The sequence below is a fragment of the Fusarium mangiferae genome (assembly GCF_900044065.1).
Source record: "Fusarium mangiferae strain MRC7560 genome assembly, contig: FMAN_scaffold006, whole genome shotgun sequence".
NCBI lineage: Eukaryota > Fungi > Ascomycota > Sordariomycetes > Hypocreales > Nectriaceae > Fusarium > Fusarium mangiferae.
This window is the reverse complement of record NW_024573926.1, coordinates 522,337-540,545: the sequence shown is the minus strand read 5'-3', so window position 1 is coordinate 540,545 and position 18,209 is coordinate 522,337. Positions and strand designations below refer to the sequence as shown.

The 18,209-nt window shown below is 49.8% G+C and overlaps 6 protein-coding genes across 6 annotated transcripts; 2 read left to right on the top strand and 4 right to left on the bottom strand.

Annotated features, from left to right (window-relative positions):
• Positions 1-232: 232 nt before the first annotated feature.
• On the top strand, positions 233-2,766 carry FMAN_02922 (putative 3-isopropylmalate dehydratase; the record flags this gene model as incomplete). Its single annotated transcript, XM_041831674.1, has 4 exons — positions 233-332; positions 393-424; positions 490-564; positions 640-2,766. The coding sequence occupies 4 exons, from the start codon at positions 233-235 to the stop codon at positions 2,764-2,766; spliced, it is 2,334 nt and encodes a 777-aa protein (XP_041682214.1).
• Positions 2,767-3,117: 351 nt separating this feature from the next.
• On the bottom strand, positions 3,118-4,010 carry FMAN_02921 (uncharacterized protein; the record flags this gene model as incomplete). The annotated part of the gene is made up of 2 exons (XM_041831673.1): positions 3,118-3,827; positions 3,884-4,010. 2 exons carry the CDS (start codon positions 4,008-4,010, stop codon positions 3,118-3,120), a joined length of 837 nt encoding a protein of 278 aa, XP_041682213.1.
• Positions 4,011-4,937: 927 nt separating this feature from the next.
• Positions 4,938-5,936, bottom strand: FMAN_16120 (putative regulator of phosphatidylinositol-4-OH kinase protein; the record flags this gene model as incomplete). The annotated part of the gene is made up of 4 exons (XM_041831672.1): positions 4,938-5,117; positions 5,214-5,509; positions 5,611-5,696; positions 5,926-5,936. 4 exons carry the CDS (start codon positions 5,934-5,936, stop codon positions 4,938-4,940), a joined length of 573 nt encoding a protein of 190 aa, XP_041682212.1.
• A 2,022-nt stretch (positions 5,937-7,958) lies between these two features.
• On the bottom strand, positions 7,959-10,621 carry FMAN_02920 (uncharacterized protein; the record flags this gene model as incomplete). The annotated part of the gene is made up of 3 exons (XM_041831671.1): positions 7,959-8,682; positions 8,733-9,802; positions 9,854-10,621. The coding sequence occupies 3 exons, from the start codon at positions 10,619-10,621 to the stop codon at positions 7,959-7,961; spliced, it is 2,562 nt and encodes an 853-aa protein (XP_041682211.1).
• A 2,932-nt stretch (positions 10,622-13,553) lies between these two features.
• Positions 13,554-14,679, top strand: FMAN_02919 (uncharacterized protein; the record flags this gene model as incomplete). The annotated part of the gene is made up of 4 exons (XM_041831670.1): positions 13,554-13,668; positions 13,728-13,907; positions 13,964-14,177; positions 14,232-14,679. 4 exons carry the CDS (start codon positions 13,554-13,556, stop codon positions 14,677-14,679), a joined length of 957 nt encoding a protein of 318 aa, XP_041682210.1.
• Positions 14,680-15,481: 802 nt separating this feature from the next.
• FMAN_02918 (uncharacterized protein) lies at positions 15,482-18,020 on the bottom strand (the record flags this gene model as incomplete). Its single annotated transcript, XM_041831669.1, has 4 exons — positions 15,482-16,882; positions 16,937-17,419; positions 17,471-17,507; positions 17,572-18,020. 4 exons carry the CDS (start codon positions 18,018-18,020, stop codon positions 15,482-15,484), a joined length of 2,370 nt encoding a protein of 789 aa, XP_041682209.1.
• Between the last annotated feature and the right edge of the window lie 189 nt (positions 18,021-18,209).

Here is an 18,209-nt window from a genome sequence, read left to right as displayed (position 1 = left end):
TTCTTTCTTCAGCTGCATCATTTCCTCTGTTACCCTGTTCAAAGCGGGGTGTTACCTATAGCTTCCTCTCTTCACCTTCACAACTCCATCAACTCTACCTTCTTCTCCTACAGTCAACTATATATACCTTCTCACCCCGCATTCGTGATATCTCCTGTTCACGAGAGTCATTCATCACTCTCCAGTACTACTATCCAAAGCTATCCACCAAAGAGTGGTTATAAACATCAAAATGCCTGCTCCCGTGGGTAACCCCCAGACCCTCTACGATAAGGTGTTCTCGGCACATATCGTCGACGAAAAGCTCGATGGCACAATTCTCCTCTACATCGGTACGTTTGTGTGCGTTCGATTTTGCTTATGGGCAGTGAACTGACGAAGTTGGCCAAAAGACCGGCACTTGGTCCACGAGGTGACATCACCAGTAAGTTTAACTTCTCCAAAGCATCGACGTCATGTTCCGAACATCCGCTAACCAATTACCAACAGCAAGCCTTCGAGGGTCTCGAAAATGCAGGCCGCAAAGTCCGGAGACCTGATTGCACTCTTGCAACCACTGATCACGTATGCATTGCCAATCAACTGAAAGCTGCTGTAAATGGTGGCCAACAGAGCATTTACTAACCCTGGACCCTGCAGAATGTCCCCACCACATCCCGCAAAGCCCTGAAGGACATTGCTTCATTCATCGAGGAGGACGATTCGCGAACACAGTGTGTCACTCTGGAAGAGAATGTCAAAAAGTTTGGTGTCACATATTTCGGCCTGGGCGACAAACGACAAGGTATTGTCCACATCATTGGTCCCGAGCAGGGCTTCACTCTTCCCGGAACCACCGTCGTGTGCGGTGACAGCCATACCTCAACACATGGCGCCTTCGGTGCCCTTGCCTTTGGTATCGGTACCAGCGAGGTTGAGCATGTCTTGGCCACCCAGTGTCTCATAACAAAGCGCAGCAAGAACATGAGGATACAGATTGATGGTGAGCTGGCCCCTGGCGTCAGTTCCAAGGACGTCGTGCTCCACGCCATCGGCAGGATCGGAACTGCCGGAGGTACGGGCGCAGTTATTGAGTTTTGCGGGTCTGTTATCCGTAACCTGAGCATGGAGGCTCGCATGTCCATCTGTAACATGTCCATCGAGGGTGGTGCCCGCGCTGGTATGGTTGCCCCTGATGAGATCACTTTTGAATATCTTAAGGGACGGCCCCTTGCCCCCAAGTATGGCTCCGAGACCTGGAACCAGGCTGTTGCCTATTGGAAGTCTCTCCAGTCTGATCCTGGTGCCAAATACGACATTGACGTCTTTATCGACGCCAAGGACATCATTCCCACCATTACTTGGGGAACCAGCCCTGAGGATGTCGTTCCCATCACCGGATGTGTCCCTGACCCTGAGACCTTTAGCAGTGAGAGCAAGAAGGCTGCTGGCCGCCGCATGCTTGAGTACATGGGCTTGACGGCTGGAACACCAATGGAGGATATTCCTGTCGATAAGGTGTTTATTGGATCATGCACCAACGCCCGAATTGAGGATCTGAGAGCCGCTGCCAACGTTGTGAAGGGGCGAAAGGTTGCCGATAACATCAAGCGCGCCATGGTTGTCCCTGGCTCTGGCCTTGTGAAGGCACAGGCTGAGGAGGAGGGACTTGACCAGATCTTTGTTGATGCTGGTTTTGAGTGGAGAGAAGCTGGATGTAGCATGTGTCTGGGCATGAACCCTGACATTCTGGCCCCCAAGGAACGATGTGCCAGTACATCCAACCGAAATTTTGAGGGCCGACAGGGTGCTCTTAGCCGAACTCACCTCATGTCTCCTGTCATGGCAGCTGCTGCCGCTATTGTTGGCAAGCTTGCAGATGTTCGCAAGCTATCACACTACACCCACCAATCTGCCTTTAAGCCCCGTGAGCTCCCTGCGGAGGAGCCACACGTGGACGAGCGAACCAGGGATGACTCTGAGGAGCGAGAGATGATCGGAGATCAGCCTCAGGACTCTCAGCCTCACACCAACACTCTGGCCAGCGCTGGAGGTGCCGCTTCTGGTCTGCCTAAGTTTACTATCTGGAAGGGCACTGCGGCTCCTCTGGACCGATCCAATGTTGACACCGACGCCATCATTCCCAAGCAGTTCCTCAAGACAATCAAGCGAACAGGTCTTGGTACCGCACTGTTTTACGAGCTTCGATACAAGGAAGATGGGTCTGAGAACCCTGACTTCATCTTGAACCAAGAGCCCTTCCGACAAGCCAAGACTCTGGTTGTCACTGGACCCAACTTCGGGTGCGGCAGCTCTCGAGAGCACGCTCCTTGGGCCCTTCTGGATTTTGGCATCAAGTGCATCATCGCTCCCTCCTTCGCTGATATCTTCTTCAACAACACTTTCAAGAATGGCATGCTCCCCATCAGGATCGAGAACAAAGACAACCTCGAAGCCATCGCCGCGGAGGCTCGTGCCAATCGTGAGATTGAGATCGATCTGCCCAATCAGCTAATCAAGAACGCTGACGGAGAGACCATCTGCTCATTCGACGTTGAGGAGTTCCGCAAGCACTGCCTGGTCAACGGCCTCGACGACATTGGCCTGACCATGCAGCAGGAGGACAAGATTGCCGAGTTCGAGCGACGCATGACACAAAACACCCCATGGCTCGACGGCACAGGTTACCTGAAGCGTCCCGGACAGGGTGGCAAGCTGGCCGCTAAGGCTGTCCCTGTTCCCAAAACAAATCGCGGCGAGGAGAAAAAGGAGCCCCTCGAGTGGTGATTCGGACCAAGACATGAGAGAATGAAGAAATTATCTAACGGCGAAGGGATCTGGGCTACTGGCATATGATGGTTAGCATGTGGTTTTTGTGGTTTCAAGTATTTGCCGGGGTTGATGGACAAAAAGGATTACTGACTTTGCTCACATTGAATGTTGAAGCACCGAAAAATTTGGAGTACATGTCAATTCGTAACTAGTGAGAAGATTTATGAATCAAAACGATCATGATTAATAGCAACTGATTGAAACAAAAACTCTTTTATACGATGTAAAACTGGTTCCTTCAAAAAACGATGGTTTGATACGCCGTGCTATCTGATTAGGTAGAATATGCTACGAGGCCAAATAATATCAATCCCCTTTTTTGATCTCATCGCGAAGAATACCGACGTGTACCACGAAACCGGCCGAAGATTGCAGTTCTGCGGGCAGTGCACTATCAGAAACTCTCCAGACATGGAATGAAGTTGAAAACGCCTTTAACCAAGACTCGAATACTTCGTCACTTCGAAGTTGTTGCCCAATGACACAGACACACGGCCGTTTTTCTTCATCATTAGCAAAGGCTTCATCAGAGAGTCTTAAACGGCATGCGTCTGAACATGCCTGAACGAAGGGGTCTACCAAAGCATAGTTATAAACACAGTCACAGGCGACAACGGCGTCAAAGCTATGAGCTTCATCAGAACCGGTCAGAGACGGAGTTACCTCATCCGTCTCCCAATCAAGTGTTGTGAAGCGAATGTTGGGTTGCGCTACACCATGCCCATGCCCGTGGCCACTTCGTTTCTTCTTGCCTCGACCACTCGTCGGCGTAGACGTCCCCGAGCTCAAAGCAGGGGACAAGTTCTCGTTAAGATTGCGCTGAACAAGACGCTGCACATAGGACTGATCGGTGAGGACATAGCGTGCTATGCGTGGACCAAGGGCTAGGGCACTCAGGGGGGAAATGCCACAGCCGAGTTCAAGCACGGAGGCGTTTGAATGGATGGTTTTAGCAAGAATGGGATTTGACGGGGAAGAGAGCCACGAGGCGAAGCTGGGGGCTATCTTCCATAATACTGTATCTCAAGTCAGCCTTTCCTCTCGAGGAGTGAGTGTGAGAGGGGAAATCTACCAGCGCCTGTTGTTCCACCTGCGCGTGACGATGACAGAACAGTAGGAGACTGATGAATAGTGTAGTCCCGATCAGCAACAGAAACATCGACGGAAGTAGCACGGGAGTCGACGAAGCCAAGATTCATGGAAGGGATTGGCTGTGAGTACAGCATAAAAGTTTCTATGCATTTTTTTTTTAGTGAGACCTGCATGAGTGTTAAGATCTTGTGAGCTGACCTTCTTCTGCGTCTTCGACTTCTGGCTCAAGATTCGCCAAGAGGCTATCTACAAATTCCATTGTGAGATATTGCCTGTTCTGATGAAGCTTGGTAAGAGTTTTGTGTTATGTTGAATAGAGCATTTCGTTGAAAAGCGTTGGTCTAACATGGAGATACCGAGATAGTGTGAAAGCGCTTAAGGTAGCCGAGTAAGGAGAAGTTCAGTATAAGTGGATCCCGCCTTATACCAAATTATAGAGGTGAGTACTATATCTCAGGAACTTGAAAAGGAATCACCAAGACATATCCCTGAGTCCTATGGCATGTTATAAAGCAATGAAGCTATACAGAAAGGCAAACAGTCATGACTAGCACATGTCTAGCCGCTATCGATTCGTCAGAGGCGGAATATATCAATATGCCGGAAGCTCACGACAGAATCGAGCCCTCACAAGTCCCAGACTCATAATCGTAGCATAGGACCGTATAAAACCATGAGAAGAAAGAGCTTGGGGTCACCATGGCGTCTAAGCAGCCAAGTCTAAAAGCACTCTTTTAAACGCAAACAAAACATTCACAATCAATAAAAATACAGAGCCTGGTACAAAAACAGCAAGGCGATTTATTCCGTAGTCAGAGATCCCTCAAGTCGCGTTCTTGTAAAGCAAGAGGCCGTGCGCTTGGGTCCGTGACAAACAGTGAAAGCAAAAAGGTAAAAGCTCCTCACACTCCTGGCCAGATAGCACCCATGGATCCTTCTTTTCACTTGTAGGTGTTTTTCTTTGATTTCATTTCCTTCCCTTTGTTCCTGGCTCGTATTCCGTTCATGTCGTTGTTGGTGGGATCTCGTTGCCCCTACACCAAACCGTCGTAAAGTGATAGCGCTGAGACGATAGTCTCGTCCCGTTTGCTACCCTCCTTGAACTCCTCCATATCTAGACTTCCATTCTCGTCCTTGTCCATCATGCGGAAGATCTTCCTCACTCGTTTTTCAGGGGTATCTTCGTCTTCGGGCAATTTAACCATAGAACCGACCTATTGATGTTTAGTAGGGGTTCGTCCTTCCACTCGCATTCCCAGGGTCCTATCGAAACATGACGCTACAAAGCTGGGCGCGAAGTCGGTACTCACCATCTTGTAGATAGCTTCGACAATCTTGAGCATCTCATCATAGCTAATCTTGCCATCGCCATCGATATCGTACAGCTGGAATGCCCAATCCAGCTTGTCCTCCATCTTGCCTCGGCTAGTAACACTTAGCGCGCAGATGAATTCTTTAAAATCAATAGTGCCGGACTTGTCGCTGTCGAAGACGTTGAATACATAATCGGCGAACGAGCTCGGGTCTCCGAAGGGGAAGAATTGTCTGTAGATTTTCTGGAACTCCTCCTTGGTGAGTGTACCCGAGGGACAGTCCTTGAGGAAGCCTAGCTCTGATGTTAGACACAATTCTAACCTTATGAAACGGTACAGACTCCTGATATGGATCGAGTGAGAGTCCATGTCGGTATCAGTGTCAGAGACCTACCCTTGTACCATTGCTGAAGCTCCTTCTTATCGAAATGAGTCGACTTCTGCAACTCGACGAGCTGATCTTGGGAAAGCTTTGACTGTCTGCATAGGCACAGCGAGGTTAGTATCATTGTGATGTGGTCGATCCTTCAGTATAATGACGTCGGTCCCTAGCTTCCGCGGGGATCCGAGGTTGACAAATGCGCTTGCGACTCGATGTGATTCCTGGCGCCAGGTGACGCAAAAGACACCGAGGCATGGGGGCGACAGGACGAATAATACGGTAAAGTAACTGCCGAAGACAGCAGGAATATGTTGGAGATAAACTTACGATTTGCCCATGACGCCTCTGACTTGACGATGTTATCAGCGGGGGGTATAGAGAGCGCGAATTGCGCGACGGTCGAACAAGGACTTGGACGTCTGGGGCTATCTTTAAACTCGAAGGAAATGAGGTGCTCTCGAACCAAGGCGCCGCAGTGAGGACGAGGATAAGGTCGGTTTCTTCTGAGAATTGTTTGTCGGTAAGAAACGTGGTAGATGATGATATCAGTGTTGATGTCAATAGCGGGAGGATTGCGGGTGGAAGTAGGTTACGATGGGGCTGGAGAGAAGCGAGGCGCTTAGTGAGGGGAAGGCTATTAAGCTCTCAGGGTCGTGCGACAGTAATAGGCGAGGAGAAACGAGTTACAGTCGTGAAGGGACACAAGAGACGTAGAGGCTCAGGTAAAAGTCGGTTCGAGCAGCGGGAGCAATGAAAGAAGAGAGATGGAGATGGAGATGGAATAACTACCTGCGTCGTAGGTAAGTAGGTAAGAAGTGGAGGCCGCTAGATACTGATGCAAGGTGTAAGGCCAAGCAAGCAAGGCAGGGCAAAGAAGGAAGGAAGGAAGGAAGATGATGAGGGTCAGGCGGGAGACAGACAGTCCAGTCCGACGGGGTTACCTAAAGGCGATCCAACATGGCAACAACTCCGCTGGAATAAAATCGCCGCCCAGCACACCCTCCAGGGCATCATAGGGGTCTCAGTGCAGTATTAGGCACTTGTGGCCTCCGTAATTAGGGGACGAGTTAGTGGGGGCGGGGTCTCTGGATAGCAGCCCAGCCCAAAACCCCGCCGTACTCCAAGTGGTCGGGTCTGTGATACTATCCATCCAATTGGTAAGCGAAAGCGCGCTCTGAATGCAGTCTCGACCCATTGGAAATCTGGTTTTTTCCCCTTCGCTTCTAAGGTAGGTAGGTAGGTATTTAATGACGAATCCGACTCTGTCCGTGAATATGATGATCCGAGATTTCCAGAACACTCTGCTTTGCCTAGGTACTCATACAATAGACTGAGCGACCAAAGTTATTCAGAATACTGACGCTGATACTGGTTCTCAAGAGACCTGGGCTTGTTTGTCTACAAGACCAGCTGCCTACTGTAGCAACGACTTGGCTACCAGAAATATCAAAGAGGCTGTGTCTTTTTCGATTTCTCGAAGCGTGGCGACCAGGTTATCCACGCATGCAACCAATAACCCAGCACAACATTGTGGCTGTGCTATCCTGCCTAGCCTGTTCTGGGTTATCATTCTGATCCGCGTGGATTCTTTTGCCGTGATCGAGTTCAATTTTTGGGCCTAATAGAGTCCGAGGATATAAGCCTCTGATCGATTTACTTAGAGACTAATATGTCTTGATGTTTTGGTTCTAGAACAACTGGACCAGTGGTATACTTGGAGTTCTGATAGCGCTCGTGACACTTGAAAAAGATGGTCTATCTTTAGCTACGGACTAATTAATACCCAAGCATCCACCGATACACACTGACTTTAAGCAAAACAGTTGTAATTCCATAACACACAATTAGCGCTCATGTGTCACAACTCACAGGGGCAAGAATCTGCGCCAAGTCGGCACCAAACCACTTTATCGTCATTAAGCTTTTGCTGCGCCCACCTCGACTAAATAAACACTCCTTCACCTTGCCTCCAAGGAAAAGCTTAGGATGACATACAGCCCCTGCAAGTAATGCCTCAAGAGGCCTCACATATCAACTATTATCATTGGATCGTGTCTGTTCACAAGATCTAATTGTACTCCGTAGAGTGAAAACATATTTCCAGTGCTAAATAAGTGCTCAATTTACACCCAAGAGAAGTCTTGCTTAGAGGTATCGTAACCATAGTTCCATCCATGCATGCTTCCTGTCCAAAATCATGATGCCGCCTGACTCCTATCCCTCTGCCAGTTTGGAACATATCCAATTCGGAAACTGCTTTAATCATCTCGTCCGCTTGCATCTACCAGGACGACTCCCACGTGTACAATCATTAGATAGGTCCTGAGCAACCACCAAACTAGGCCGTGCTCTTCTGCTCTTCAGCCAACAACAACCTTCATGCTCAAGCTCTCGAGAAAACCACCGAGATCCTCCTTCTTCACCTCTACCACGCAATGCTCAAAACTGTCGATTCGGACCCGCGTGTTAGTTTCTGCCACTACCTCTTGAAACGCGATGCCAAACTTGTTGAGGCCGTAGCCTTTCTCATGCTCGACATCCTCGTCATCTGACGCGTCAGAGTCTGAGCTATCCGAGTCCTCTGATTCCGTTTCCAGTTCATCGTCATCGTCACCCGCGTCTCGTCGGGCTGCACGCTTATCCTCTCGTATTTTCTGCTTCGCTAGACGTGACTCTTCTTTCTTCTTGAGCTTTTCTTCCCTCTCGGCTTTCCGTTTCTTGGCGGCTTCTCTGTCAAGCAGTGTGGTATCGGGACCACCGCCGCCGCCAGTGCCTACGACGACATATACGCCTCTTTTCTCGTTCAGACTTGCGACGACAAGGGGTGTGCCGCGACCACCATGTGATAGCTTGCCATGCGTTTCCCTCTCTTGTTCAGTAAGGGCTTCGCCTATCCAGAGTGATAATTTGGTCAACGCTGCAGGGTGGGTGAACAATGAAACATCAGGGCCCTCCTTGACCACACACATGCGAAATGCACGAAGATGCTTGATTTGCTTTTTGTTGATAAGAGATGTTCCCGTCCGGTAGATGGCGCGATGGAGGAACTGAGCAGTAGGAAGACCGGCCTTCAGCGCGTCGATACTATTGTCCAAGTCAGCGACGAGAATAGGTCTTCAACGGATTGAACTTACTTTTCAAGCGCGTCATATGCCTCCCAGAACCGCTCAATCCATTCTTCGCCCTGGGCTGCAAACTCGGCCTCCTCTTCTGCGTCTCGACCAGCTTGGCTTGCTATTACGGCGGGATCTGGATTCTGAACATGCTTTCCAACTTCTAGTAGCGCACCGATAACAACTCCCACATCCTGGGCACTCAGCGTTGCTCGCCATCCCCAACTTCGGACAAATCCCCACCCGTCCTTCGCGCCAGCACGGTCTTTACCATCTGTATCAACGGACGGTACCATCTCGTCAAGGTTGTAAAGTGAGCCGTATTTTAAGAGCTTTGCCCTTAACTCACGTTTCAGCATCATGTCCATGTGAGTATAGCTCTGCTTGCACTGTGCCAGGCTGACCCCCATCTTTGCAAGTAACTTGTGAAGTCGCTTGATTCCTGCTTCGCTCCAAGTCTTGAGGCGAGAAAAGAGATATGGCGAGTGTAGCATACTGTCGTAGAGGCTCCAGTGCCTGATCAACAAAAATCTGGGCTCAGGGGACAGCCGAATTCCGGTGTCTTCAGGGTTCCTCGCTGTAGTAGGAATCACGCCTGTATTTTCTGCAGCAACACGCCCATTCGCAAGTTCCGGAGGGTTCAGCCGCCTGACTTCATCACGGAACTCTTGACGTATTCTAGCACCTCGAGCGCCCAACCAACCTGTTGGGCGGCTCTTATCACTCTGTCTGACAGGCGCGGCAATACCCGCCGATGAACGACCGTAGAGTTCCATAGATGTGACTCCAACTATAGATAGCCATAGAAGGTCATTGTCTGCTCTACCAAGATCAGAGGCAAGCGAATACATCATCGATGATAACGGTTCCGAGAAAGAAGATCCAACTTTGTAATATTGGTGGAGAATTGCCTCGTGCTTTTGTCTTAACCGCAGGAGCTGTCTCCTTTGTGCGCGGAGTGACGGCCCTACAGGTAGCTGTGCTCCGGAGGGAGGCTCGATAGCATCGCTTGACAGACCAAGATCGGGCTGTCGCATTGATACAAGCCCTCTTTGCTGTGGGCGTCGAGGTGATTCAGCGATAGGGCTAGACTGCAAGGAAATGTCAGTAAGCCCAATTGTAATTCGTTCAAGTCGACATACAGAGTTACTCCTTCGCCGTTGGTGAGGCCTATCATCGTCGCTTTCGTCCTCTGCATCTGACCAGCTTTTTCGCTTCTGACCTGCACGAATAGGCTCTTGGGTGATATCGTTTGGATTTTCGTCGTCGTCCTCATCGTCGGTGTCTCCCAAGTCCTCACCATCGTCGTCGATTTCGGGCATCTCCATCAATTCGAGATATGCATTGCGCTCAGTTTGCATATCGTCGACAATATCACCGTCATCAAAGACAATAATGCCACCCTTACCAGGTTTAAATGCTGACTCAATCATGCCACCATTGACACCAGTAGGGCACCTCGACTGATAAGACGATGAGACCTCCGTTTCGGGGTCTAGGGGAAACCCGCCAAAGACGTTTCCCAGGTTCCATGGCCGATGAGCGTCCATAACCCAGACCTCGACACCACTGTATGGCTGGTCGTCACCTTCAGGCTCAAGGCCAAGGAGTGGCCCCAGATCAACCATACCCCCAACACCAAGGCATACGACGACACCACCACCACCTCCCTGAGACTCCATCATGGGCACGACCAATTCGCGGCCAGCCTTCTCAAGATCTGTATAACCAGCAACAGGCTGTATTTTGTGGGGAATATAGTCATGTTTCAGTAGCCGGGTTAGGATCCTGCAAGCACAGAGAGCATCGGGTTCGAGAGCGACGAGAATAAGTACTGGTGGGGAGAGCGGGTGTCTTGTTTGTTGGAGGTGGACATAGAGTTTAGAGATCAACTGCCGCGGGAGATACATGTCGACGATAGTAAGGAAGCGGTTCGTTCGCCAAGTCTATATGCCACAAGTTTCATGAGGGTGAGTGAGAGTTGTATAACGGCAAACGGCGTTGTATCGTCAAGGGGGGGGATTGGGACGCGACGATCGCGTAAAGTAGACGAGAAAAAGTCGAGAAGGGAAATAAACAATGATACAGTGAGGGCCTTTAAAATAAAATAAATAGGTTACAATTATCGGAATGAGAAATGAAGATGCTCGAAGCGTAGAAGTACAGACGGCGTTATCTCTCGTTATGCCTGCTGGTTGTGCTACAGTGGCTCTTGGTCTTGGTTGCTCAGACGTTGAAAATCAATTTGGTCCGACGTGTTTTTGGCGACGCGACTCGGCTGGGCTTGGCCTGGCTTGGGCGGTTGAATGACGCGCTTTCCCTGTCCCGAGCGTGTAAATTGGCCCAGCATACTCTGTACTCCGTAGCGGAATGGAAGTGGCTTGCCCCTCCTTCCATTTATAGAAGACAAGATCGTCCCATGCCTAGGTACCTAGGTCCTCAAGATTTGCATATAGAATTGGATACCTACCTAGGTAGTAAGTAATCGAAATGGAAAAGAATTCGACTTACTCTTTGAGCTGAGCTCGCACTGCTCAGTCAGTCCTCGTATCACCAACCTTTGCTTGCCTGGGCATGAATACAAATATCTATGCACGAAAAGCCAAAGTATTCTGACCGTGCTTGGTTTACGTTATCCGTGCCTTCATGCTTGTGTAAGAGATACTAAGGTACCTAGGTAGGTATGTATAGTGGTCACCTACAAGGGTACCTATTCATATCACTTCACTATCTCTCCAGTTACTCATCTTCGATTACGCTTCCAATTTTTGAGATCTCTCAATATATTTAAACTTGTGCGAAACAGAAATATCGTCAGGCGCCCCCTGGTCAAGTCAGTTCGGATATCTTGATGGGTTATCCGAAGCTCCTAGCCCTTCAGACGGCACAGCACTCAACTCTTCCCTACCTACTACCTACCTTACCTAGGTAGTACTTACCTATAATTCGAAACCGAGGCTCTATGACTTGTGGTTCGTACTGCATTTTCGACCTAAGGCTGTAGGGACACCCAGCGCCATATTTGTTATTATCTCGACAGAGATTTTTGGATGTCTCTTGGCTCTCTATTCCGTATAACCTACCTACCACCTCGACTACCTAGGTATCCATGGATGCATGCATCACTTGTACTGAAATATCTTACTGCATCTATCTCGAGCACCTAATCCTTGACCATGGTTTCAGCGGAAGTGGACATTCCCTTTTCCGCGTTACTTAACAGAAATAGTTCAATGATCTGGTCAAGTACGGCAGTTCTGCATTACTACACAAGGACACAATGCATTCACGGAGCATTCCCTTGCCGTGACGGAGAGGAGTGGACGACCCCAACATCCTCCGCTCCGAAGTGACAGTGGGCAGGACACAAATGGAGACTGGCCCACTGTGGGATTGGATGGGATGGCATTATTGCAGTGATTGCACCAAGTTATGCAGAATGCGTACATACGTACGGTACTGTTATTGCCGTTACTCAACTACCTACCTAGGTAGGCACGCAAGTGGGTACCAAAAAAATTGGGATTTGAAGCTCTAAGAAAAAGAAAAGTGACATAAAATTCAGATCACTTATTGGCCGCTATACCCGGTAGTGTGGCTGGTTATTTTTATCAACCCTCATTTGAATCCCGGTTTTATTGGGAGCCACCTGGCACGGTATCTTTCTTACCTTTGGTAGAGCACAACACCTTCGGGCCAGAATCGGTGACGGAAAGGTCTCGCCTTTTATTCGCCTCACTCTTCTGCTCCAACTGCGTGAATTAATGGCTCTCAGAAGCGGAATGGTCGAGAGCGTGGCATGATCTATCGTTGTATTAGACCGGCCACATTCCCACCCAAGTTTCATCAGCTTCAAAGCCAACAAGGTATAACTCATATATCCGTCAAATTGGAACATAGGGCAACTAAAGTTGACGGACGAGACGAGACGAGACGCGATCAATACGACTTGAATTTCTCCAAATCTTCACACGAAAACCTTCTATCCTTAACCATAGCACTGTCTCTTGTCGGCGTTCCTCTATCACAGTCAAGAACGGTTGCCATTTTGTACCTGTTGTCTCAGCTTTATTAGCTGCCTTGTTATTACATTGGACTCATCCGCTTGCTCGCTCGCTCGTTCGACCACGTCACAACTGGGGTCGCATTACGGCCGCCGATCAGTGTGAACTCTTCTCAAAAGAGTTTCGGTTTGTCCCGACGGCTCGGGGCCATACCGCTTAACCCAAGAGCCTATCCCGCACCGACCGTCTGTCTTGTCTGCTACGAGCTTACCGGTTGTCTGGGATTCTGGGTCTCCCTGCACCGCCGACCCTCCATTCCGTTCTTCTGGAAATCCTCCTTGGCCGTTCTCTCATCGTATTGGCTAGCTGGGACCATTCACTCGGTTAGTCCCCTCCACACAGTCCGGGTTGCTGGGTCTTGTTACTCTTGTCACTCGCTCTGTGCAACTTTTCGTTCAACGAGGCCCTATCATACAGGCTGGTTTGGTCGATACCTGGTATTGACGTGCGTGCTTGCTTCTCTCGACCGTCCCTGTCACATATCATTCTCCCAGTGTTAGCCTCCCCTGCCTATGAACAGGCTTCCCCTGCGACATACGTGCCCTACCATCGGGACAACCTAGGTCTGGGTATCTGTCACCGGCATATGTATGTATGCTTGACCCACCAAGGCCTGTCCTATCATTCTGCCCTTCTTTTAGCTTCCTGCCACAGTACCTACCTACTGCTTTTCTGCCGAGCTCATGTATTCACATCAAATACTATTTCCTTCCCACTTAACTTGTCTCTTCTCGAGCACGATCCTTCAAGGGGGACTTGAAGCAGAGGTTCCATAGCGATGGACCACAGAGACCCAGAAGAGGACCCAACGTCAGACTATGGGGATTCAATAGCAACCTCCGAATTTACTTCAGTTAATACCAGGGAACTTTACTCCTACGAACATGGAAGGTGTGTTGTTGATTCTTGTTACACCCCGTCGATGAATGCTAATCTGTTAGGCGATATCAAGGCTTTCTCTGTGGTCGTTATGGCCTACCAAACGACGATGCTGAGCAGGTCCGCGAGGGCCTGAAACATAAGCTGTACCTAGATTATCTCCTCGACGGAAAGCTATTTCTGGCCCCTATCGGGGACAACCCGCAAAAGATTGTTGATCTTGGTACAGGTGTTGGCATGTGGGCACAAGATGGTCAGTTTTTCCGTCTCAATTGCAATACTCTCAGGCTGACAATGAGCCTACCTTAGTCGCCGAAAACTTTCCCAGCGCACGGGTTATAGGATGTGATCTTTCACCCATCCAACCACATTGGACGCCGCCCAACGTTGAGTTTCGAGTAGAAGATCTCGAGGATGAAAATCGTCCATGGACAAGGATATATGAAGATGCAGATTTAATTCATGTCAGAGCCTTGTTACAGACTCTGCGAAAACCGAGACAGCTATTGGAAAGGGCTTTTGAGTAAGTTGTGCCGGAATCAACTTGTCGTATCCCCAGCTCATTCAATGCTGCTAGAAAACTGAAACCTGGTGCTTGGATTGAAATCCACGAAATTGTTCCCTTCGTCTTCTCCGTTGACGGTACTGCCGGAGACGATCATCCTATGAACCAGTTCTACCGCCTTGTTGAGGGCCCTTTCACCACGATATATGGTTGGAATCTACGCTTTCCGTTCCAGATTGTTGAAGCGCTGCGTGACGTTGGATTCATCAATGTCAATGAACGCCATTCATACACCCCTGTTGGCCGGTGGCACCAGGAAGCAAAAATGAGAGAAATGGGAATTTTCACCCAAAACATCCTCGAGGAATGGGTCACGGCAATGCTTGGCCGTCCGGACATCATGGGAGTCACAGAAGAAGAGGCATATGAGCTTGGGCACAGCGTATTCGAAACCTTCAACAACACTCGCATTCACGCACAACTCGACTGGATTGATTGCTGGGCCCAGAAGCCGCTTTAATAGGGCACTGAAGAATCTTTAGCAAAATGGCCACCCTGCAGAATTTCTCCCTTACGAACGGACATCCGACACAGACTGACTCAAAACTGCCAGCTTGCACAATGCTTTTATCCCCACTTGGAATGCGTGACACCTCAGTACTCTGACTGCTAACCTATCTGGCCTTGGTGATTGGGAAACGACTACATGACAAACTGAAACGCTACATCATATTCTCAGCTCTACTCCACACGCAGTTTAGCACAGCTATCGGCTTGGCTCTGAGGTGAAGATGGGACAGGCAACGCCTCCACTGTTCTGCAGTGAGTGATATTTGAGGCTGATCTTGGCATATTATCTATGCTAGTAAGCAAACATTGGCGGGCTTCTATGAGTAAACGCCACCTTTTGAATAAGTTGGGTGCGCTTCCGATCTGTGGTCCTCAGCTATGCCCACTAAGTTGTTTAGCTTAGAAATCTTGACTAGAACACTGCATTATCCAAGGGTCGGAGATAGGTTGATGTGAGGCCGTCTTGGGTCCGGCACAAATGGCAGCATGAACAAACAGTTCTTGTGATTATGGTGCTGGGGGTCATTCACGTATTCTAGTTCGAGCTAGGATTGTGAGCTGTATGTGAGGCAGTTGCCAAGGAAAAGAAACACAGGGGAAATAGAATGTTAGATACTGGTATACTGTATCATACTCAAATACTATCATGTAAACAACGTCCAAGATAAAGCATTCCATTTGGAAGGACCAAAGCGAATAAACAGAGGAACAATGGCGCTCGTATATCGTGTCACATTACCGCTCATGGTGCCCTAATTCCCACCATACATACGACCACCTGGAGGATTACCAGTCGGAGGGCGCCCCATACCTCCCATCCCCGGTGGCATACCAGGCATACCAGGCATACCCCCTCCAAAGCCACCACTGAAGCTGCCAAATCCGCCCATGGGGGTAAAGCTTGAAGTGTCGTTGTAACCAGACATCATATAAGTCCAGTCCATCTCACCAGGCTCGTCGCTGGATGCAACGGAGCCCGAGTTTGCACGTTGGCCATGGTGTACAGTTCCAGGCGTCATGTGGCCAACAGAAGGGGCAAACCCAGTGGAAGAGGGCGTCGTGACCTGAGAATGTGGTATGCCGACTGGAGGCTGGGGGGGATTTGGAACAGGTCGATTGGCCTGCTTTGCTCGCCGGCGAGCTGCTACACGCTCACGCAAAGGTCCCAAGAAAGCTGGTCTGTGGACTTGCCTGCCAGCAGCTACCAAGGCAGCTTCATGCGCATCCCAGGCTTTAATAAAATGGCCACCAAAAGCCATATGCATAGGATTGTGGTAGTTATTGAGAAGGCCACGGAGGTCATGATTCTTTTCGATGGCATCCCATGCTCGCTCTACCATTGGGCCAGAGACGCGGTGGCGTAACTCCTGGACAAGAAACATGTAAGCTGGAAAGGGGAAGTGGTGCATAGAGTACCATTTGAAGGGCCGGAGGGACTCGGACGACTGGACCACGTTGTCGTATTCGATCATTTGCGTGGCTTGCAAGAAGAGGCTGTCGCGTTCAACGTCTTTAAGGGGCAGGTTGTCGTCATTGCTATGCATTCGAACAAGGAAGCTAATGATTCGCATCTTGCACATAGCTTGACGAGTCATGGTAAGGGTAAAGAAATGCAGGGGGATCTTAGGGTCGCATTGGCTCAGGTAAGTGCCTTCTATGTGTGCACAGAAACCGTCGAGCGTATAGGCAGGGCCGTCTTGACCAGCAAGGCGGATGGTAGCTTGGTTCTTGGAAGCAGGTGTCCCAGCAGGACTCTTATCTGTGTTGTTCATTTTGTAGCTGTCGCGATTACTATCGCTCGAAACCGCCATAGCGAGCTCGACTCTCGTAAGAGAAAAGAGCATCTCGGTTGGTCCAGAGTGTGGTGTGGGTAGCTCTTTACCGTCAACATGTAGATCCGAGTCGTTGACGTTCATGGGAATCTTGCAGTCACCCCCAGTCGAGAGGGCAGTGACTGTTGATCCGGCCATCTCTCCTAGCCGTCGATCGTATCCCACAAGGGTCCACCACAGTCGGCGACGCTGCTCAACCTCAAATGGCGGCAGCCCAAACTGGGCTGGATCGCGGTGAAGTCCCATCCGCTGGGCAATGCGGACAGCTAAACCAATGAGGCAGAATACTTGACGAGGGTCAACAAACCATCGAACAGCAAACTAAGGAAAAGTTAAGCGACAGCATTCACAAAAGAATTCTCAGGTCAAACTTACGAGGTAAAGAATATACGCCTGCAAGAGAATAGGATCATTGACCCTCATAAACCCGGCTTTCGTCAGTGCATGCTGCGTACCAGTATGGTATCTTGCCAGGAGCTCCTTTTTGGTCTCGTTGAACCTTTTGTAAACGTCTGCATCCTCAAGCGATGTGATCGCCATGAGGTACATGGAGAACATGAGAGCCTCGATGTTCTTTGGGGCATTTTCGAGATCAGAGCTCGCCTCTATGATCTGTGCTTGAACTGTAGGGACATGTGTTATCTTGAGCAGGGGATTAATGTTGTCGATATATATTTGCCAGAGCTGAAAGATGTGTATTGTGGAAGGATGAAGATTCGCGATAGGGACTGGGGCAGCTCCAACGATGAAAGGAAATCCATCTGTGTCAAACATTCGATCAAAAGCACGATGGATACTTGAGCCTACTTCAGGTTCATCATCAGAGGAATCTTGCAGCATGTGTTCACTGGCTCGAAACTACGTTGAATATTAGACGGTTGCAGTGAGTGAGAGGGTAACTCAGCCTACCTCCTTGTGATAAGAAAACCACGCCCCGCCGCCAGTCCTATAATCATGTGAGCATAAGTACTTCGATGGGCGTCGACATGCTTTGTCTGCAGGATGCATACCGTTGTTCTGAATTGGACGGTGCAGGGGATGAACTAGCTTCAGGGGTTGTCTTAAGGCCTTCAAAATCGTTCTCAAGTTCCTCGACATCTTCACCGGGGGGCCCATCAGGTCTTAATTCATGCCCGATGGCCTCAACTTTGACACCATGCTCCGCGAGAAGGGTTTCGTACTTTTTAAGCCGATCGATCAGGTCCTTCTCCTGGAGACGCTTCTTCCGGCGTCGAGGAGGCTGGGGTGGAATAACACGACATTCAACCTTGGCCTTTACACAGTTGGCACACGGCTTGTTCTTGTCACAGCGGACCTTACGCTGTTGACAAAGCACACAGCTGGTCCCTCGAGTTAATTTGATGGCTGAAGGATCCTGAGGTTGCTGTACTTGAGACTGCTGCTGCTGCTGCTGCGGGGCCGATCCGGGGACACCGGGAATCCCATTTGGGTAGGGCATGGCCAGTCAGTAACGGTGTCAGAGGACCGAATCGCCGGATGGTCTGACCCCGACGGAGTGGGTAACGTATCCCGGATCTGCACGGGACCGGGCAAGGGGTAGAGGCGACGGCAAAGGGGGTTTCGGGCCCGGGCGAGTGTGAGCTGAGACAATAAGACACAGCAACAGCCACGCGTTATTGGGTGTTGA